Source organism: Colossoma macropomum, unplaced genomic scaffold, assembly GCF_904425465.1.
Source record: "Colossoma macropomum unplaced genomic scaffold, Colossoma_macropomum, whole genome shotgun sequence".
In the NCBI taxonomy this organism is placed as follows: domain Eukaryota; kingdom Metazoa; phylum Chordata; class Actinopteri; order Characiformes; family Serrasalmidae; genus Colossoma; species Colossoma macropomum.
In genome coordinates this window covers 45,279,455-45,303,222 of record NW_023494785.1, presented here as the reverse complement: position 1 = coordinate 45,303,222, position 23,768 = coordinate 45,279,455, and the positions used below count along the sequence as shown (strand labels likewise).

The 23,768-nt window shown below is 40.7% G+C and overlaps 1 protein-coding gene and 1 long non-coding RNA gene across 2 annotated transcripts in view; both read left to right on the top strand.

The window, feature by feature from the left end:
- The first annotated feature begins 517 nt into the window (after positions 1-517).
- Positions 518-4,520, top strand: LOC118825768. The gene is made up of 3 exons (XR_005008690.1): positions 518-731; positions 2,931-3,024; positions 3,682-4,520. It is a non-coding gene; the product is annotated as an uncharacterized LOC118825768 (long non-coding RNA).
- A 7,331-nt stretch (positions 4,521-11,851) lies between these two features.
- si:ch211-257p13.3 (kinesin-like protein KIFC3) overlaps positions 11,852-23,768 on the top strand; it is a 34,509-nt gene continuing 22,592 nt past the window's right edge. The window contains exons 1-6 of the mRNA XM_036596565.1: positions 11,852-13,372; positions 13,563-13,785; positions 14,065-14,218; positions 15,423-15,519; positions 15,620-15,786; positions 17,163-17,415. Coding sequence (XP_036452458.1) covers positions 14,120-14,218; positions 15,423-15,519; positions 15,620-15,786; positions 17,163-17,415 — 616 coding nt within the window. The 5' untranslated portion in view covers positions 11,852-13,372; positions 13,563-13,785; positions 14,065-14,119. The remainder of the gene's footprint in view (positions 13,373-13,562; positions 13,786-14,064; positions 14,219-15,422; positions 15,520-15,619; positions 15,787-17,162; positions 17,416-23,768) is intronic.

Genomic DNA, 23,768 nt, shown 5'->3' with positions numbered 1-23,768 from the left:
TGGAGATAGAGCCTTTTAGTTTTCTAGGTAAAGAGTCCAAAAATGTAAAGAAGTTGTTACAGATTAATAACATGTGCATATATATATATATATATATATATATATATATATATATATATATATATATATATACTGTATAACTCAGTTTTGACAAGTATGTCAGACAGAACCTTATAATTCCAAGTGGACGCCACAGTCTTCTGTCTAGAGCATGGACAGTACCAGAAGGGACTCTACGGATTTCTACGGAGCCCCGCTGGTGACATCCTGTATAAATAAAAATAATGCGTGGCCATGACTTAGTAAGGCGTGGGAATGAGATGATTAAATTGTGGCTACGACTTAGTAAAGCGTGGGAATGAGATCCTAATGCGTCGCCACGACTTAGTAAGCCATGATCTCGTTCCCACGCCTTACTAAGTCATGGCCACGACTTAATCATCTCATTCCCATGCCTTACTAAGTCGTGGCCACGCATTAGGATCTCGTTCCCACGTGTTAATAAGGCCTGGCCACGCGTTATTTTTATTTATACAGTATGTCATCATCAGGGCTCCGTAGGGTTCAGCAGAAGAGCTGTCCGGATACTTTTGTACACAGTGTCCGTGTGATGCCGCTCCCAGCCGCTAGGGGCAGTGTGCACTACGCCATTCTGCCAGCCTCAGTTTCTGCAGGCGAGCTGAATGTAAACAGTGTTTTCTGTGCGGACTCGAGCCGCTGAGGCACTGAGGGTAAGATAAATAATAATAACTCACACACATTTCTCTGCTTCTCACTTCGTATTTTCAGTGTTAAACGCTCCGTTTAAATCCACCTTTTAGAGGCAGAACGTCTTGTTCGTCTAACTGAACTACCCAGCCGGAGTTCGTGTCGTTTGACAGCCTGAGGCTGCAGTTTAGCGCTACGGTGAAGATTTCAGACTATTTTTCACAGTTTTGATCAAACATTTGAAAAATCTGAGCTTTTAGTAGTTAAATATTATTAAAATAAGTAGGTTAGCTAACTAGGCTTAAGTTACCTTCCCGCTCGCCCGCTTATCCAGCTTCTTGATTTTCGAACTTTCCGTTCCACCTTAAATGGTGCAGCGGCATAACATTCTGACCACCTCCTTGTTGTCCATTTTATCAGCTCCACTTACTATATAGGTGCACTTTGTAGTTCTACAGTTACAGACTGTAGTCCATCTGTTTCTCTGATACTTTGTTACCCCCTGTTACCCTGTTCTTCAGTGGTCAGGACCCCCATGGACCCTCACAGAGCAGGTACTATTTGGGTGGTGGGTCATTGTCAGCACTGCAGTAACACTGACGTGGTGGTGGTGTGTTAGTGTGTGTTGTGCTGGTCTGAGTGGATCAGACACAGCAGTGCTGCTGGAGTTTTTAAACACCTCAGTGTCACTGCTGGACTGAGAATAGTCCACCAACCAAAAATATCCAGCCAACAGCGTCCTGTGGGCAGCGTCCTGTGACCACTGATGAAGGACTAGAGGATGACCAACACAAACTGTGCAGCAGCAGATGAGCTATCGTCTCTGACTTTACATCTACGAGGTGGACTGACAAGGTAGGAGTGTCTAATAGAGTGGACAGTGAGTGGACACAGTGTTTAAAAACTCCAGCAGCACTGCTGTGTCTGATCCACTCGCACCAGCACAACACACACTAACACACCACCACCACGTCAGTGTTACTGCAGTGCTGAGAATGATCCACCACCCAAATAGTACCTGCTCTGTGAGGGTCCACAGTTTGTGTTGGTCATCCTCTAGTCCTCTCATCAGTGGGGGTCCTGACCACTGAAGAACAGGGTAAAAGGGGGCTAACAAAGTATCAGAGAAACAGATGGACTACAGTCTGTAACTGTAGAACTACAAAGTGCACCTATATAGTAAGTGGAGCTGATAAAATGGACAATGAGCGTAGAAACAAGGAGGTGGTCAGAATGTTATGCCTGACCGGTGTATATGGACATATATTTTATGTATTTGAAATACATTTCAAACACTATAATGAATTACAGAATATGTTGCCATATTAACCAAATATATTTAAAATACATTTACTTTAACATGTATGGGAAAATGTTACACACAGACAAAAATAAATGTATGTAAATGTATCAAACAAACACATTTGAAAATATATTAAAGTAGCCAAAAGCCTGTCTAATGCACTTTACTGTTTGGGTACCTTTTAGAAATGAGTTTGTATTCCACTGGCAAATTCTGCCAGGCTGATTTATCATAATTTGACCCATTTTGGTCAGTTTTTGTGTAGGACCACTATGCCAGGTAGCTATGAAGTCACTTTTTGTTCACAGGCCAGTTGCCTAAATAGTGAATTATTTAGTTTTAGTATAGTTTTTAAAGAGGAGTTCCACCAAATTTTGGTTGAACTCCGTTTTCGAGAAACTTACAGTCAGAACTGTTCACAGTGGTGGTGATAGGAACCAGACGTCCACCTCTAAAAGCTCCCTCACAGAAAGTTCCTACATGAAATGGTTATGAATTCACTGCCTGATGACTGAGACACTGTTTTATGATAGTTTTGAGGACAATATGCAGGGTGTTGTGAGGCAAAGTAGTCCCTATAGTCCCTTATTATTTCAGATTTTCCACTATTTTACCATCAACATTCCATATAAACTCAGAAGACTCGTGTGTTCCCTAGCTTTATTTAAGGGGACCTATTGTGCTAGTTTTCAGTGTTCGCAATTTTATTTTCTGAGGTCTAGAATAGATTTACATGCTTCAATGTTCCAAAAACACTTTATTTGCATCTTAATGGTTTAATTATGCAGAAGATTATTAAAATAATTGTGGAATTTCCCTTTAAGTTGGACTATGAGATCAGTTCTACAGCCTGTCTTTAGATGGCGCAAATGTGAGATTTTTCTTTTTTCAGCAGTGAATCTTTTATTCCTCTTCTCAGGGCTCTGATGGACGTTGTGCAGGAATTGATCACCGTGTTTGTGGAGATAATTCTGTCACTCTCAGCGCTGCACGCCTCAGTTCACCTCTTCAAGGTACGACAAACATTCCCAGTTCCGTTAATCAGTTTAATACAATTCAGTAACAAAAACGTTTAAAGTGATAGTTCAGCCAGAAATCTAATTTAAACAGCTTCGTACCTGTTCAGAGAGGCTAACACAACACAAAGAAACAGATGGAGCTGATATAATGGACTATGAGTGTAGATACAAGCTAGGTAGACCTAAACAAGTTGAACAGCGAGTGTAAGGCCCAGTCCCATTTCTTACTTTTACCCCTACCCCTTGTTTTCGAGTGTTGCCCCTTAGAACTGAGTTACAGGGTAGTGGTTGAAATCTTCCTCTGAAATGGGACCCTCAGATAAAAAGAGCATCACTTCATTAACAGCTACCAGCGCTGCTCTGTAGGAGACCCTGCCAGTCTGCAGTGACAGCAGAGGAGGGTAAAGTTCAGCTCCTCACTGCTGGGCTTTAGTTACATTTAGGGATCATATGATCTTCAAAGAGGGGGGCAATTATTTATTATCACCCACCCCTAATTCTTCAGTGATATGAAGCTGAAGTCAGATATTCATCAGATTATTGTTTGAATTTTCCTGTTCCACCTTAAATGGAGCAGCAGTTCTGATGCCTTTATTCTCTCTCTCTCTCTCTCTCTCTCTCTCTCTCTCTCTCCTCTCTCTCTCTCTCTAGGACCACAGGGCTCCGTCGGTGGGGTTCTTCCTCGTTGCGTGTTCCTCTGCTCTGGCGGTTCTCCCTCTTTCCAGCCTGTCTCTTGATGCAGCCCAGAAGGATCTAGAATGGGTCGCAGAGTCTCTCGGGCCGGTTCTGTCTGCGTTTCGGCTTCCTGTGGCTCAGTGAAGACCACTCCACCGCCCACGTGCTTCTCATTGGCTCCACCCTCCTCCCTCTGCTTGCTGATTGGCTGTCGGCGGACGGGTTGGTGGTCATGTCTCGCTGCGTAGGCTTATCGGCGCTGTCCTGTTCGCTGACGGTGTGCCTGTTTGCCGGAAACGCAGCCGGAGTGTTGGGAAGCGTGGCCCTCAGCCTGCCCATTCTAGTGGCCCCCAGGGTCAGAGGGGCCGCCATGGGCTCTGTCACATCTCCACAGGCTGCAGTGGGGCTACTGCGGTGGATCCTGAAAGCCGTCATGGCTGTTGGCTGCTGGACAACAAAGATGGCTCTGAATAAATTCCTCCAGGATCTGAAAGGCTGGGATTAAAGCGACAGTTCAGAAAAATCTAATTTACACAGTTTTCCCTTTTACTCAGGATGTAGTCGATCGGCTTCTTTAGCACTATTAATGTATCTAATGCCCACCAGTTAGCATGGTGCTAACTGCGTGCCTAAAATCATCACAGACTGTTTCGATTTTCTGCATAATTCAGTGTGTGAGGTGTAATCAGAGTGATTCAGAGTGGTTTGGTGTGAAATGGTTCAGATGTCTTTACAGTGGTGGTGATAGGAACCAGGGGTCGCCATGACTACAACACTAATATAGACATTTTATTTACTATCCAGAACCACCAGTGAACCTACACGAGTCTTCTGAGTTTATATGGAATGTTGATGATGGAAAATAGTGGAAAATCTGAAATAATAAGTTTTCTTTGGGGACTTTTTGGCCTCACAGCGCCCTGCATGTATCCCTCCACCATGAATGGAGTTTAAGTTCTCAAAACTATCATAAAACAGTGTCTCAGTCATCAGGCAGTGAATTCATAACCATTTCATGTAGGAACTTTCTGTGAGGGAGCTTTTAGAGGTGGACGTCTGGTTCCTATCACCACCACTGTGAACAGTTCTGACTCAGTAAGTTTCTCTAGAAACCAAACCGCTCTGAACGACTCTGTTTATATCTAAAACAGTTCATTATGCAGGAATTTTTAGAAATAGGTGGAGTTCCCCTTTTACAGCTCAGCACAGTTTGAAGTGAGTGTATGATGAATTAGTCATACAGTTAGCTCAATGCTAATTTTTGTACATAAGCTATATTAGCCTCGTAGCTCCAGCGTCTTGACTGATTGACTACACATTTAAAATTGATGGTTCTTCAACGGCTCTTTAGTAAAGGAAATGGTTCTATATAGAGCTCTATGTATTCGTTGCATCTTGAAAGGGTTCTTCAGATTGTAAATGATAGTATATAGAACATTTTTGAAAAAGGGGTTTATATAGCACCAAAAAGGGTTCTGTTGTTACAATGTCAAGCTTGTTACAGTAAAAGAACCCGTCAAAAAGAACAACCACAGCACATTCTCCATCAGTCTGAAGAACCCTTTTGTGATTCAAAGAACCCTTTAATCATCCAAATGGTTCTCTGGGTGTTCATGGTTCTCTATAGAACCATTTTCTTTGCTAAAGAACCCTTGAAGGACCATCCATTTTAAGTGTGTACATTTGGAGAAACTGTGTGAATTGGATTTTTCACTAATCTTCACCTTTACACTGTATGACCTACCTCTAACAGGTGAACTCAGCCCACCTGAAATGTTTAAAGAACTGGTGGTTCTTCAGAAATGTGCAGCTTTTTTGATGTCGTGGAGGGGTTTTCACACAGGATCCTCACTCTATCTGCAACGGTACCATGTGTGGAGTTTTTCTAGTGTTCTAGAGCCAGACTCAGAACAAGGGTTCCAAGATTAAAGGGCCCATATCATGCAAATCACACCAATTTCTCACTTTTTTTAAAATAAAACTGTTTAGTAGTTTATAAACATTGCTGAAGTTTCGCTCCCCACACTCTTAACACAAAGGGTTCTACATAATACCAAATAAGAGTTAGCAAAAAGGGTTCTATGTAGTATCAAAAAAGGGTTCTTTGGCTTGTAACAAAAGTGGAACCCCTTTTTGGTGCTGTATAGAACCCTTTGCAAAAATATAGAACCATCCACGTCACTTTCTCCATCAATCTGAAGAACGCTTTCATGATGCAGAGAACCCTTAATTCATGTAAAGGGTTCTTTGAGTGTTCATGGTTCTATATAGAACCATTTTCTTGACTAAAGAACCCTTGAAGAAGCAACTTTTTAAAGCGTGCAGTACATATAGTCCCTACGTGGAAACTAAGCTGCACTCTTAAAAACGATGGTTCTTGGAGGGTTCTTTAGTAAAGAAAATGGTCCTATTTAGAACCATCCACACTCAAAGAACCCTTTGCATGATCGAAGAGTTCTTTGCATCGGGAAAGGGTGCTTCAGACTGGAGTATGTGGTTTAGATGGTTCTATAAAGAACCAAAAAGAGTTCTTCTGTTATTACAATGTCAAGCGGGTAACAATAGCAGAACCCTTTTTGGTGCTATACAGAATCCTTTTCAAAAAGGATCCATATAGAACCATAGACAACATATTCTCATCAATCTGAAGTACCCTTTCAGGATGCAAAGAACCCCTTTGATCATACATAGGGTTCTTCGAGTGTTCATGGTTTTATATAGAACCAATTTGTTTACTAAAGAACCCTTGACGTTCGTTTTTAAAGAGTGTGAGGTAACAGCCTGCTTTGACGTCATCACTTTTGTGATGTCATAAAACCAGCACATTCACACCCCCCTAGCCAGCCTACAGCAGTGCAGCCCCGCCCATTCAAGCTGAAATTATAAGGAGTGTTATAAGGAGTGCTGAGGGCAGCAAATCAGAATAGAGCTCATTTACATACATCTGTCTTAAAGGGGCAGTAACAATAACAGCCTGTTTAAATTTAAGGGATACGGTTGGAAAAATGACCATGTAGAAATGAATTATGGCTGTTTTGGGAACATAAACTGTCTGTATAAATATTATAAGTGGACGTCAGGGGCAAAATATGCAGGATATGGGCCCTTTAATGTTCAGAGGTGTACAGTATTGACTGAGTGCTTCTTTCGAGTGCCTACAAACCCCTTTTCTACGGGATGTGATGTGTTTACTAACATAGACGGGACGAAAAACACTGAGAAACATTCCCAGTGTTACTTAAGAGTCAGTGCCTGTGCACGAGCATGAGAGACGTGATATCGAGTGCATGTTTCTTTTTTTATATTCAGCCTTTTTTCTGGCTACTCCAGGGGCCGGGTTCACAAAAGAAAGAAAATCTTCTTAAATGTATGTTTTTCTTAGCTTCATTATTAAGAAAAAACAAATGAGAATTTGTTATTCTTCAAAAAACGTCTTAAGAATTATCTTCTCTTAACCATTTACGTAAGAATAATTCTAATAACGTGTTATTCTTGAAAATATTATAAATGTGTTCTTGACCTTGTGATAGACTCATCTCAAGCTGTTAGAGTTGACGAGGTGAGCGTCTAAATTTATCAGGGACGCTGCCTCTGCTGCTCCTCATCCTCGTCTGTCCCTCCAAAATGATCATATTTTCTAAAGAGGATTTTTCCTGTTGGCTGTTTCTTCTCCATCACCTCTGATTCTTGTTTGTTACTTTCCTCCATTTCGCTCCTCTGAGTGATTAAACTAAATAACGGAAATAAGAGTTAATACAAATTTAAAATATATCTTGTGTCATTTATGGTAAAATGCAACATAGCCGACAAAAGAAAACAATGAAGATTTTCATATAATTAAGATTATCTTAAGAGAATATGTGAGAACTATTTTCAAGAATTGCATTTAAGAACATTCTTAAGAACTTCTTAGTGTTTGGCTTAAAAACCTTCACAAGTTTTTTCTTAAAAACTTTTAAAAACTTTTAAAAAACTTTCTTGTGGGGGCAGTCGTGGGCTGGAGGTTAGGGAGCCAGCCTTGTGTCCAGAAGGTCGCCTGTTTGATCCCCAGAGTCGACAGTACGTGACTGAAGTGCCCCTGATCAAGACACCCAACCCCCAACTGCTCCCTGGGCGCCGTGGATAGGGCTGCTCACTGCCCCCTAGTGTGTGTGTTCACTAGTGTGTATGTGGTGTTTCACTACACGGACGGGTTAAATACGGAGGCGATATTTCGCCACTGTGGGACTAATAAGGGTCACTTAATTTTAAGAAAGCTTTCGTGAATCCGGCCCCAGAACATACGATGCCAACTACTGCGCCTTTTCAAACGTCCGAAAGAATTTAAAGGAGAACACCCTCCTTTTGCACCTCACTGGCCGGTGGATTCCATCAGTTATCAATGTGGGTGGAGAGACCCTGCTGACCTTTATTTTTAATGATATAAATAACAATAATACTTATAATAACAGCCACTTGGATTCTCAGAGACTCACAGGTACAGATGACACCTGAATTTGGACCCAGCTGAATTGACAGTACAGCATTCATATCAGCACTGCTGTTATTACAGTGTCTCAGACTGTTGGGTCTCATCTTCAGACGCCGGATTTCTGAAAACAAAGCGGTGTCCGTGTCCATTTCATCGTTACATTAATTTCAATTTAAATATTGAAACTATTTTCAAAACTTCTTAATAAATGCTCAAGATTAAAGTCGTTCAGAGTGGTTTGGTGTGAAATGCCATGTTTGAAAGTCAGAACTGTTCACAGTGCTGGTGGTAGGAACCAGACGTCCACCTCTAAAAGCTCACATGAAATTATGAATATGCTGATGTGTGTGAATGTTGTCTCAGACATTGTTTTATGATAGTTTTGAGAATATTATGGCCAAATACATGTATATCTCATGGTGGAGGGGTACGTGGAGCACGTAATGAGCCAAAATAGATATATATCTCCGGAGATATGCAGAAATTTTGAAAAGTCAGTGGAATTCAGCTTTAAAAGGTAAAAAGTTGTCATGATAAGCACTCATTTCTGATTTCAGGTTTTAGTCATGTTGTTTGTTCATTTGTGTACTTCTACAGTAAAACATGGTACAGAGATGACTTTCCCGGAGCTTCCACAGGGCACAGTATGAGATGTTGCTTTAAGAAACTTGAATATACTCCTAATGCAGTGGCGCATTATTCTCCAGCAGTTAGACTGTTACTTCAGTCCTCTGGTGAAATCTGATGTTATAGCTGCACTGGAACTGTTTCACTGCTCTGCTGGTATCAGCGTCGGGGGCAGTGCTGCGGTTCTGTGCGTTTTTTTTCCATTTATAAAGCAGTGCACTGTGTTATAGCTGTATCAGTGGGCAAAAAGCTTCAGCAGACTGGATTAATTATTATTTTCAATAATTTAGTAACTTTATTTTGATTGCAGAACATGAAAAACGCATGATTTCCAATTTTTGTCACTGACGTCCAATGAGAGCAACAGTGTCTGCATGTTCCAACTAGTGAGTGTCTATATTATATATATCATATATACAGCCAATAAGTGTATATATCATATGTATCATATATACAGTCAGTGAGTGTATATAGTACAGTGTATATATATATATATATATATATATATATATATATATATATATATCATATGTGAGTGTATATATCATACATATATATCATATATACAGTCAGTGGTTCAGCTTCTTCGTTCTCACTCTTGTTCATACAGCTTTATGAAGAACCATGAACACTCAAAGAACCCTTTGCATAATTAAAGGGTTCTTTGCACTGTGAAAGAGTTCTTCATATTGATGTAGAATGTGCTGTAGATGGTTCTATAAAGCACCCAAAAAAGTTCTATTATTACAAGCTTGACATCCTAACAATAGGAGAACACTTTTGGGTGCTCTATAGAACCCTTTTTAAAAAGATTCTACATAGAACCATCTACAACACTTTAATCATGCAAAGGGTTCTTTACAAAACCATTTTCTGTACTAAAGAACCCTTGAAGAACCATCTTTTTAAGAGGGTATCGTTACAATGTCAAGTTTATAACAATAGAAGAACCCCTTTTGGTGCTATGTAGAACCACATAAAAAACCATTTCACCATGCAAAGAACGATTTAAGCATGCAAGGTGCTCATGGTTCTATATAGAGCCATTTTCTTTACTGATGAACACTTGAAGAACCATCTTTTCTAAGCGTGTACAGAAACAGTGTTTATGTTCAGCAGCTGCCCATTGACTTCTGTTATAAGTGAGTTCAGAGTCATTGTGTGTTCTGTTGTGTTCTAAGTTCAGGGAAACGTGTTGAGGTTCTAGTCTGTGATAATCGATTGTGCGCTACAGGTACAGCAGACAGAGATCAGGATGAAGAACTCTGGAGTTCTCCTTTGAACCCAGGCTGTGAATGAGAAATGGAGCTGCAGCCTCAGCGCTGATTTACTGCACTCGTTCTGTTTCCTGGATCACTCCTTCCTCATTCACACAGCAGGCACGTCCGAGCACCGATAGAGTTCCAGCTCAGGAACAGCCGGCAGTCCTCAGGAGCTTTACGGCTCTCTCTGTTCTGCTGCCTCATCACTATAAACAGCCCCGTACAGCTCCGCCCTGCCTGAGCGCTCAGTTCCCTCACTCAGGCCTTTATACAGTCCACCACCTAAACACCAGCAGCCCTGAAGGGGAATTCCACCTATTTTTCAAATTTCCTGCATAAATACATGGTTGAGATGTAAACAGAGCCATTCAGAGTGGTTTGGTGTGAAATGCTCTGTTTTACACACTTAAAAAAGATGGTTCTTCAGCCGTTCTCTAGGAAAGAAAATGGTTCTATTTAGAACCATGAACACATGATTTAAGAGTTCTTTGCATTGTAAAAGTTTCTTCAGATTAATGGAGAATGTGCTGTAGATGGTTCTATACAGAACCTTTTTGAAAAGGGTTCTATGAAGCACCAAAAAGGGTTCTTCTGTTGTCACAATGTCAGGCTTGTTACATTAGAAGAACCCTTTTCAAAAAGGTTCTATATATAACCATCTACAGCACATTCTCCATCAGTCTGAAGAACCTTTTCACGAGGCAATCATGCAAAGAGTTCTTTGAGTGTTCATGGTTCTGTATAGAACAATTTTCTTTACTATAGAACCCCTGAAGAACCATCTTTTTTAAGTGTGTAGATAAACTCACCGAGTCAGAATTGTTCACAGTGGTGGTGATAGGAACCAGACGTCCACCTCTAAAAGCTCCCTCACAGAAAGTTCCTACATGAAATGGTTATGAATTCACTGCCTGATGACTGAGACACTGTTTTATGGTAGTTTAGAGAACTTAAACTCCATTCATGGTGGAGGGATACATGCAGGGCGCTGTGAGGCAAAATAGTCCCCAAAGAAAACTTATTATTTCAGATTTTCCACTATTTTCCATCATCAACATTCCATATAAACTCAGAAGACTCGTGTAGGTTCACTGGTGGTTCTGGATAGTAAATAAAATGTCTATATTTGTGTTGTAGTCATGGCGACCCCTGGTTCCTTGATCATTCAAAATCCAGGGTAAATATTTTAGCCTTTAACTGTGGGGTAAATCAGTAGATGAGCTAATGCTAGAGCTGTATGTTAGCCTGTCTCACAGTCAGTTTCACGATGCAGATTCCTGATCCAACACCAGCTTCACTGTGACTTTCAGCTTTAAAGATGATCACAGAAAGACGTTTTAATGAAGGTTCCAGATGTAACTAAACGTACTGACTTCTGTGATCTGCACTGTACTTTACATTAACCATGTACGTCTGCAGTCAGACTCTCACACACAATGTATTTCACATAAACAAGATATCAGATCATAACTGCATTTTCACAGAGTATCAATACCCACAACACTCGCTTCTGTCCTGTTAAAGGATCATTAGATCAGATTTAAAATGAAGATACTGGAACACAAATTCATTTCTAAAGGTATCAGACAGTGAAGAGCATCAGACAGGATTCTGGATATTTTCATACATTTTCAGATGGATTTGATAAACACATTTACACACAGTTATTTTGTCTATGAGTAATATTTCCCCATACATTTAAAAATAAATGCAATTAAAATCTATTTGGTTAATATGGTAATATATTCTGAAATACATTTTAGTGTTTGGAATGTATTTCAAATATGTAAAAATACATGTCCATGTATTATTTTTCCATATGGGGGTCAACACTGTTACTCTTGCAGGAGGAGTGACATGATTGATTACACAGGCCTGCCTTCAGAAAGGTTTGTTGCAGTGTGGATCTATAAGACGCCGTAAATCACTAACCTGATTCTCTGCCTCAGAATTCAATCAGTTTATTAAAAACATCTTCAGCTCCTCCGAGTCCGAGAGCAGAAGCTCTTGGCTGAATTCTCTGCTCTCCGTCAGGTTTTAGCAAGAGATTAAAAAGAAAACATCAGAGAGAAGAGGGCGCGTGATGAGGGACTGGATTATGTCACCGCACGGAGCGTGACACGAGTCACGTCTGGACATAAAGAACATCACTGTTCCAGATCCAGTCGCTCTATAAACACTCAGAGACTCGTGTAGGTTCACTGGTGGTTCTGGATAGTAAATAAAATGTCTATATTTGTGTTGTAGTCATGGCGACCCCTGGTTCCTATCACCACCACTGTAAAGACATCTGAACCATTTCACACCAGACCACTCTGAATATGCAGAAATTTTGGAAAATTGGTGGAATTCCCCTTTGATCATCCTTACAATCCAGTAATCAGTTGCGTATAAGCACTTTGAGAATTTGTAGCAAAAATGGAAAGTTATTTCTAAAGAATTAATTCAGTTTTTAGTTTTGTTTTATCATAAATAGTAGTATTATTGCATATAATACGCACTTTAACACGTTTCAGTGTACATATTGCCTTTGGTCACAGCTTTAGCTCCACATACTGTATATATCTACTTATCCATTGTATCGTTTATGTTACTTTACACAATGTAATGGCTTGTATTTTTATTGTTGTTTGTGTTGAGACTGTATGTCATCCAGTCAGCGTTTTATTTGTTTTTCCAGCCTCTCTTTGTCTGTGAACAATTAAACACTGTGCCTTTAAGACTGATACATGTAAATGAGCTCTGTTCTAATTGGCTGTGCCTCATTCAAAAAACAGTCTGGGCTGAAACACTCCTTATAACTTCAGTGGATGCAGGAAAATCTCTGTTTACATCTCATTGATTGAGACCAAATTATGCAGAAATTTGGAAAAATTGGTGGGATTCCCCTTTAAGCCAGTCACCATGAAGAAGCTTTATTTTGTTCCGTAACGGCAATTTTGCACCAGCAAAAGAGGCACAGCTTGCTAGTTTACACTCAGTGTGACTCAGACGTGTCTTGTTGGTGAAGCGAAGAGTGTTTTTTTTTGTTTTTTGTTTTGTTTTTTGTTTTACATTTGTTTTTTTTGTTTTTTTCATGTAATGGCTAAGTTAATATAACCTAAAAACCTAAAAGTCTTAATATTATTATATGGTATTATATATAATTATTATTCATATATATTAATATTGTGCCTTACAGCGTACTGTGAAAGTATTGTGATATGACATTTTTGCCATATCGCCCACCCCAAGATAAAATGAATAAATGATGTGTGATGCCAAAGACAATAAAAGACAATAAAAGACAACAAACGTCATGAAACAGGTGATAATAACAAAGTTTACTCATTTTCATTGTAAAGTTTGCCCCTTTATGTGTGTAGTATCGTATCGGTTCAGCTGCTGGCCTTGATAACGCCCAGTATCGGATCATAAAGTAAACGGCTGATATCGTCCGTCCCTCCTGTGTCTCTGTATTGAACCTTCTGTTTCTCTCTCTAATCAATCTCTGTCAGCCCCACTGCAGAGCTCACTGAGCATGCTCACTGCAGATGCTGAGAGCGAGTGAGGGAGGGGGGGCGAGAGAGGAAGACAGGGTCAGTGCTGGAGAAGAGGAGAGGGAGAGAGAGGGAGAGAAGATCAGCAGTGTGTGGAGCTCAGCTGTAGCTGCCGGTGGTGGAGCATCGGGAGAGTGATGGACACCATGCAGAGCTGAAGAGCCGGACAGGAGAACTGTGGGTAAGACATCACAGCCCAGAACAGCTGGAGATTGGAGGTTTGTGATGTCAGGAGCAATGAATGAGCTTTAAAGAGCTTCTTCATTGGTTCCTCTCAGTGGTTCTGTCCCTTTAGAGCCATTCTCCTCCTCATTAAGGGTCTGGACGGCTCTCTGTCCTTTTAAAAGGTCCTGACCTGAGCTGAGACATGTTTGGCTTTATCAGCAGTCGGGACGGACGTCGTCTCTTTGTTCTGCAGCAGACGCTGGATGCTGGTCATGCTTGTCTGTCTGTGTTGCAGCGTGTGCAGAGCGGGGGATGCGTTTTCCGGAGTAAAGCGACGCCTTCGGGGGGAAATGTACGCCTTCTACTCCCTGCTGGTGTACATCTTCTACACCGTCTTCAAAAAGGAAGAGGATGCTGCGCTAGAGGGGGCGTCCGGAGAGTCCCCGGAGGTACGTCTGGACGGGGAACTTGATTTCATGTCAGGACAGGGGCTCATACATGTGTCCTGTATGTTTTATGTAGGGCTGGGTGATATGTCAGTATATATCATCATCATGATAAATTGTCATGATACAATAAGCTTTTCTGAACATGTGGACATTGTGGACACTGACCAGCTGCATGTTTCGTTAAAAAGAGACCAAAATTAGTCCCGTTTAACTGGATTTCGTGACAAATCTAGAATAAAAATCACAATGTTCACAATGTTTTTGATAGTATTTTTAAAATGTAGGTTCTATTTACTCTCTTCCTGATCAGACATCTGAAAAAGTAAATATTGTGACGTGTATCGTGAAAATTTATTGAAGTATCGCGATGTTCTATTTTTGCCCACCTCTAGTATTATATGTCTGATAATGCTGTGTCCAGTAGTATATGCATGTGTAAGTGACTATATTTAAGAATAATATGCACCATATACTTAAGGATCTATATGTAATAACAGTACTACATGTAGATCATATATGCATGTATATGTTTTATTTACATATAGCCCCTATGTATTTTATATATATAATCTCCAAAATGGTAACTTTATAGGAGAAGGAAAGAACGTTCCTAATATTGAATGGAAATTTAAAACAATATATTTTTAATCAAGCAATTAATAAATAATAATATAACTAAAATAACTAATCAAGGCCCCATTTGTCATGACATTTTGATACAATGTAAATGACAGCTGGAATTTATAAATTTTGTAAAAAAAAACAACAAAAAAAACATATTTACATGTAATAAAAATGCATTCTATATTTTAAGGATGTTTTTAGCTAATTTATTCCATTGCAAACATTATTATATTTAATAATATTATAATATGATATGTTTTATAGTTTTAAATATAATTTGTTATTTTATATTAATATATTATTATAATATAATATATTATTTCAGAAATATTTGATATACAGCTCAAATTTTACATAATAATATATATCTTCTGAGACTGAACTTTGCATATTTGCATTTGCATACAGTTCAGCTGCTCAGTTCTCCCTCCAGACTCTTCATGAAGATTCAGTGTAATGTGTCAAGCTTTAGTGTAAAATCAGGTGTAGTTTCCTGAGCACAGGTTCTCTTGGTTAACGCCAGCGTTGGTGTCATTACATCACATTCTTCTCACGTATGCACCCCCACTGTAACCACCAGGAGCCTGGCCATGTTTCCATGGAAACAGGGAGCAGGAGGAGAGGCGGCCCCGCCCCCAGGTTGGGGAAAAGGGGGTGTGACAGAGTAAGCGACTCCAGTAAGTGTTTTCAGTGATGCTGACTTTGTGGCAAAGCCATGTGTGTTCTAACTGACCTTCAGCGCCGCCACACAGTGATCCTCTGTGTTCCACACGCCAGGCAGCAGCAGCAGCGACAGCGATGCGTCGCTTCTCAGTGATGAAGATGACGATATTGATGAAGGTCACGCGACCCCCGCCAAAACCCCCCTGGCTGCTTTCCTGTCCTTCAAACAGGAGACGGAAAAGAGGAGAGTGTCCAGTGCGCACGCAGAGCCGGGGGACAAGGTAAAGAACCGTAAAGGCAAAACTCTAAGGATGGTTCTTCAAGGGTTCTTTAGTACAGGAATGGGTCTCTGTATAGAACCACTTTAAACATAAATGGTTCTTTGCATGGTGAAATGGTTCCTTAGATATATAGCACCAAAAAGTCACAATTGCAGAACCCTTTTTCGTGCTACATAGAACTCTTTTGAAAAAGGTACAGTATAGAACCATCTACAGCACATTCTCCATCAATCTAAAGAACCCTTTTATGATGCAAAGAACCCTTTAATCATGCTATGGGTTCTTTCAGTGTTCATGGTTCTCTGTAGAACCATTTTTTTCACTAAAGAACCCTTGAGGCATCATTGTTTTTAAGAGTGAATTCCCTTTCTGGAAGACATTGAGTGTGTTTACTTGCTCTTAATAATCTGATAACTGCAGAAAATCAGATTGTGTCAGTAGCTGGTTCAGTGTGTTTACACTTGATAATCAGATAACTGCAGAAAATCAGATTGTGTCAGTAACTGGTTCAGTGTGTTTACACTTAATAATCTGATAACTGCAGAAAATCAGATTGTGTCAGTAACTGGTTCAGTGTGTTTACACTTAATAATCTGATAACTGCAGAAAATCAGATTGTGTCAGTAACTGGTTCAGTGTGTTTACACTTAATAATCTGATAACTGCAGAAAATCAGATTGTGTCAGTAACTGGTTGTGTGTTTGCACTTAATAATCTGATAACTGCAGAAAATCAGATTGTGTCAGTGACTGGTTCAGTGTGTTTACATGCTCTTGGGTAATTAGGCAATGGGGAAACTCCAGGTCTACATGAGTCAGATAGTAATCGGATTTCTGCTTTACAACCAGCCAATAAACACAGAATAAGACGTGATGTAAACGTAACGTAAAACGTCATCAGTGGCTTTTTTAAACATCCAGTCACTTTAGCTGAAAATACGAACATACATCGTCTAAAAGATGAAGAATAGTTAAACCCTTCATTTGGTCGAGTGTGTATTTGGTTTCAGTGTCGCTCCAAAAGTGCTGTGCTCGTCTCGCGGGTGCTGCGTTAAACGCTGCTCGCTGTTTCCAGGACGGTGCTCTGTTTTCACACATGCTCAGACCGAGAGAAATGAAAGAAATCAGAGTGAGAGTTCACACTGAGAAACCCCATTACTGAGCTCAAATCCAGCCTCTTTATCGGATTTCTTAATCAGATTTATAGACCTTAATCTGATCTAAGAAATCAGAGTGTGTGTTTACACGACCACTTACTAATCACTTAACTTCAGGAATCTGATTATGATCAGATCATTAAGTGCACTCACTGAAATGTGCTGGGCCAGTTTTGTTAACCACTGTCCTCGTGTGATTGGGTTTGTTTTTGCTCCGCAGGCCTCTGAGTCTCCGCTGGTGTCGGTGATGTCCCACCTGTTGAGCTTCCTGGAGCAGTACTCCCACCTACAGCAGCTGCAGCAGCAGGCGGAACAGTACCGTCTGCAGCTGCGCAGGCACCGCATTCAGCACCGGCGGAAAATGAAGGCCCTGCGCTCGTCCTACCGCCAGCGGATCCGCGACAAGAACAGCCTCATCAGCAGCCTGGAGGAGGCCATCGGTCAGCAGAACAGCCCTTCACCCGACAGCGACAGTAAGGATTTCTTTACGATTAAGATCAGAAACACACACACAAACACAGCTGCAGATCAGGACGCCCAGCCATGCTCAGAAAGCTCCTGTTACACATACTGTGGCCGTGATCCTCAGTACTCCCCAACGCCATTTTAAGGGCCATTCTATTACTGCATTAGCCTAAGTGAAGCTTATTATACAAGCCCTCAGAGGGGTGAAGATCAAGTGAACATTCAAGTGTCGACTTCATCAGCAAAGCTTCAGAAATCATTGCAATCTGCTGCATTTTCCTTGTCAAACCAGAGAATCGCAGTCAAACCTGTTTAAATGCCATAGAAGTGAAATACTTTAAAATGCTTAACATTAGTGATGCATCAACACCTTTTTTTCAGACCGTACACGAGTATGAGTACATATTTTTTAGTACGCCGATACCGAGTCTGATCCCACAGAGTACCTACTTAGAATGAAGTAGATGTTGGTGTAAATGAGTTATGTACCTCAACAGTTAAATGATTAAAATCTAGCTGATTTTAATGAAGTGCATTAGCTAGATTGCTACATGCTACATCAGTGATCTCTGATCGAGCAGCGCTGCAGTGGAGGTTTAGTTCCCCGTCAGAAAAGCTCTTCTGTACAGCTGTAAGTAAAGTAGCTTTCATAGTTTTGATCCTCATCTGTCTCTTTCAGCAGCAGCACAGAACCTTGTTCTTTGGTGACTCTCACTGTCCATTTAATAGACCATCGTGTTCAGACAAAGCTACGATTTATAAACTCACACTGTACGAAACGCTCCGTCTGACTGACCTGCTACGGGAAACGCAGCCTCTACAGACGCTCTGTCTACAGACCGTTATCAATAAAGCTGATTCACTCAGAATAACCGAGTACTGAGCAAACACACTGAGACGCTGAGCAGCGCTGCTAACACTGAGCGCTGAAGATAAAGCAGGCGCTGATGTTCACGGTAGGACAGTTCGGTCTCTCTACAGCCTGATTTACAGAAAAATCACCGTATTAATGTTTATATCTCGATATTCTACTCAGTCAAACAGAGTAAAGTCTCATACGCAGACTTTGGTAGCAAATGTTGACTTTTTCTCCTCCGTTTTGTTGGCCTACATGTCTTCACCCATGTTGGTGAAGTGATTGTGATTGTGTGTTTATAAACAGTCTATAATCTCTCAGTGTATCCTGGTGGGAATTTGCCAAGGCGTAATGTTTAAGTGAGCGATAGCTTTGTGTCCGACTGTGATGGAGTCAGTCTCTGAGTGAGCAGATCCTCCTTCACTGGGTTTGTTCATTAGTGCAGCAGCTACACTCAGCCTATGGCACACGGTATCAGCTGGTATCAGATGTTGAGGTTGGGCTTTTAATGTTTCAAACCTGTAACATTCGATTTGCTCCATCTGGAACTCCACCTCCAACATTTCTCCATCTGTTATGCTTGCACTGCTGATTCATCTTTGCAAGCTTGCTAATCATCAAGCTAAAGGCTGCATGGCTAACAACAACAAGACCCTACAGCGTAACTGTACACAAAATCGTTGGTTGAAATGTAATCAGAGTGATTCAGAGTGGTTTGGTGTGAAATGGTTCAGATGTCTTTACAGTGGTGGTGATAGGAACCAGGGGTCGCCATGACTACAACACAAATATAGCCATTTTATTTACTATCCAGAACCACCAGTGAACCTACACGAGTCTTCTGAGTTTATATTTACATTTACATTTACATCATTTAGCAGACGCTCTTATCCAGAGCGACTTACAAAAAGTGCTTTGTCTATCCAGAGAAAGAATCTTCGCTAGCTACCGATAGGTTAGAGAGAAAGTCAGTCCTAAGCTCAGATACTGGTAGAATCAGAAGGTCATTGACACCTAGTGAAAAAGGGACAGAGTTAAACACAGAACAGTGCAATACGATAAAATACATAAGTGCTGTACAATACATTACAATCAATACTTAATTTAGTGCTCATTTAAGTGCTGAATAAACAGGTGTGTCTTCAGTCTGCGTTTGAAGACAGCGAGAGACTCTGCTGTACGCACAGCCAGTGGGAGTTCGTTCCACCACCTGGGTGCCAGCACAGAGAACAGTCTAGTTATGGAATGTTGATGATGGAAAATAGTGGAAAACCTGAAATAATAAGTTTTCTTTGGGGACTATTTTGCTGTCCTTCAATAATGGATTTAAATAATTTAAATAATTTTTGGCCAAAATCCTCTCAAAACTCTTGTAAAACAATGTGTTGTCTCATATGAAAAAACAATATATAGACATATATTTTTATATATTTTAAATACATTTCAAACACACTGCAGTCGATGCTGAAACACATTCCAAACACTAAAATGTATTTCAGAATATTTTGCCATTTTAACCAAATACATTTTTGAAATCATTTATTTTAAAATGTATGGGGAAATATTACACATAGAAATGTCCCATACAGAAATAAATGTATGTAAATGTGTTTATCAAAATCCTGTCTGATGCTCTTCACTGTCTGATACCTTTAGAAATGAATTTGTGTTCCAGTATCTTCATTTTAAATCTGATCAAATGATCTTTAACAGGACAGAAGCGAGTGTTGTAGGTATTAATAAAGTACATAGAACCGAAAAAATCAAATATAAATAAATGCGTTTTAAAAATATATTTAACAAATACATTTTCTGTCCATTTTTATACGTTGCAAAATATATTTGTTAAATACATTTGGAGTATGTTTTTTTCCATATGGGACGTATTCATGTGGTTGTGAATGAGTGTAATATGTAGATCAGGGTAAATGCTGAACGCTACAGTGATGGAGGAGCTCAGATTTAGTCTTTGCTTTCTGATAAAAGCTGGTAGTCAGTTTTGAAAGCCGTTGTGAGTGCAGAGCGGCTTTTCTGAGAGGTGGGAAACTGAGAGCAGTTAAAAAGAACTACAGTAAACAGGCCGTCCCTCAGGGGACACGTCCTGAAGTCAGGCTCTTCTTCTCTGAGCCATGTGAGCAGAGAGAGCGCGTCCTGTCGAGTGCATGAGGTGAATATCTCTGCGGCGGAGTGTTATCGCTGAGAGCCGCTGTTTTTAATGACTTTGATGAAATAAGGGGTCATGGCTGGGGTCAGACGGACAGATGAAGGCTTCTGGAGGATAGAGTATTAAATCCAGCTCTGATGCTGATGCTCTCCGCTGCTCGTCTAAGGCGCATGCTGGAGCAGAACCAAATGCCAAGTCAGTTTCTGGATGAGGTCCTTGCTGAAAAGCAGAGAGACGCTCTTATTTTTATAGCCTACCAGGGACGGTCATTTCAACACGATTCCCTGAACTTAGAGAAGAGCAGAAAATCAGTGGGCTGAGTTATAACAGAAGTCAACGGACAGTTGCTGAATTCTGTGAATATTAGGGTGAATGTGAAACTCCAGCCATTCCACTACAGCAGTGCAGGTGTTCAGATGAATATTGTACCAAAGCTGTTCTTATTAGGGAACTGCATTGGCAAAAACCTGGCGATACAGGGGTTACAATTTAATATACTGTAATACTGTAAGCAAGATTTTTTAAATCTAGTTTTGGGAAACGGTCATGGTATAAAAAACACCACCATATGATAAAATCTGAGTAAAAGAAAAGTGCGTTTGCATTTTCCACATGTATGTATATATATATATATATATATATATATATATATATATATATATATATATATATATATATGAAATTTACCTCTGACCTGATTTATTTTCCATTTTTAAGAAACTTGATAATAAGTAGTATTTAACCAGGAAAGCAAGACTGCTTATACAGAAACATCCAGAGCTAATCCACTAATATGACGTTGTAAATAGACAGGCCTGCGGGGTACAGATCAGCATCAGAAAACATAATACAGTGTACACATGTACAACAGTGGAGAGCATGTGCAGTATTCTATGGGGTTGAGGTCAGGACTCTGTGAGGGTCAGTCAAGTTCTTCCACACCAAACTGACCCAGTCAGGCCTTTATGGAGCTGCTTTGTGCACTGGGGCTCAGTCATGCTGGAACAGGAAAGGTTCTTCCCCAAACTGTTCCCACAAAGTTGGAAGCGTAGAATTGTCCAGAATGTCTTGGTGCTGAAGCATTAAGGTTTCCCTTCACTGGAACTAAGGGTTCTAGACCAACCCCTGAAAAACAGCCCCATATCATCATCCCTCCTCCACCAAACTCTACAGCTGCACAGTGCAGTCAGGCAGGTAACGTTCTCCTGGCATTCGCCAAACCCAGACTCGTCCATCAGACTGACAGATAGAGAAGTGTGGTTAGTCACTCCACAGAATACGTTTCCTCTGCTCCAGAGTCCAGTGGCGGTGCTTTACTCCACTCCAGCCGACGCTTGGCTTTGTGCATTTTGATCTTAGGCTTGTGTGCAGCTGCTCAGGCATGGAAGCCCATTTGGTGAAGCTCCTGACAAGCAGTTCTTCTGCTGATGTTGCTTCCAGAGTTAATCTGGAACTCTTTAGTGATGATTCAACAGAGAATAGACACTGTGCGCTTCAGCACTTGGTGGTCCCACTCTGTGAGTTTGCGTGGTCTAACGCTTCGTGGCTGATCTCTTGATGCTCCTAGACGCTTCCATTTCACAATAATAGCACTTACAGTTGTCCAGGGCAGCTCTAACGGGGCAAAGATTTCACAGACTGACTTGTGGCAGAGGTGGCATCCTATGACAATGCCATGTTTAAACATTCTACTGCCAGTGTTTGTCTATGGAGACTGTAAGGCTATGTGCTTAATTTCAGCAATGGGTTTGACTGAAACAACTAACTCAATAATGTCCCAATACTTTTGTACATATAGTGTATTATGTGTGAGTTCAGAGTCTGTTGTTTTCTAAGTTCAGGGAAGTGTGTTGAAATGATCTGACCATACACCACAGATACAGCAGACAGAGATCAGGATGGAAACACTGGAGTTCTCCTTTAACCCAGACTGTCCAGAGAACAGAGTGTTGACTGCATGTTCTCGAGGATGAGGGAAGAAAAGATGTCCAGATAACCAGAGAATAATTTTAGCCCCAGCTGCTGGACATGACCTCAAAGCTGTTGTGTCCAGCTTCTGTATGTGTCTGTTTTCCATCACACACACCAGACGGTCCTCTGTGAACTGTAACTCTGGACGCCTGTCCAGCCTCAGATGTTGTATCAGCACTAATAGTACACTGTGAGACGCGGCTCATTTACACAGGTCTACCGTTCTGGGCCGAGGTAGCATCTTAGTTTTAAGACTGTCTTAGCTGGTAGAGAGAGAGAGTTCAGGGTAATGCTCGCTCTACCATTTATAAATCAGTTTTGTGCTAAGATGCTTGCGGGAAATCCAGCCCTGGGCTGCAAGTATTTATCATCATTTTTTGAAAATGATATTCATAGAAACGAACAATGTTCTACTGAGCCCCTGAAAGGATGTGGTGTATTTGTTTTTTTACGTAAAAACTCTGATGCGCACCAGATGCTATCAGGTGAGCACCAGATGCTATGTGGTGAACATGAGATACTACGTCATGTGCGCTTGATGCTTAGTATATTATATATTATATAAGTATATTATCAGGTGCGCACTAGATTCTATGTGGTGAGCACCCAATACCATAAACTGCATGTAGTGTCTAGTCTTTATTTGATAGTATCTGGTGTGCACCATATAGTATCTGGTGCTCACCTGATAGTATGTGGTGCGCACCAAATTCTATGTGGTGAGTACCAGATACTATTACTTATTACTTTAAAAATCTGATGCGCACCAGATGCTATGTGGTGAGCACCAGATACTGTTAGTTGCACACCAGATGCTATGAGGTGGTGAGCATCAGATACTGTGTGATGTGCGCCTGATGCTTACTATTAGGTGCACACCAGATATTATCAGGTGTGCACTAGATTCTATGTGGTGAGCACCCAATACTATAAGGAGCATGTAGTATCTGGTGTGTACCACATAGTTTCGTTTTAGGTTTTATGCGGTGAGTACCAGATACTATTACTTGCGCTCCAGATGCTATCAGGTGGGAACCAGATAAAATGTGGTGAGGATGAGATACTATGTGAAGTGCGCTTGATGCTTACTATCAGGTGCACACTAGATTCTATGTGGTGAGCACCCAATACTATAAAGTGCATTTAGTGTCTAATCTGCATCTGATCTGCACACCAGATTTTCACCTACAAAAATACCCCACGCCCTTTAGAGGCTTCATAATTTTCAGTTAACATTTAAAATAAAAACATGTTATGGAAGCTGAAACTTAATTTGATTAACGATACTGTTAGTTGCACACCAGATGCTATCAGGTGCGCACTAGATCCTATGTGGTGAGCACCTAATACTCTCAGGTGAGGACCCAATA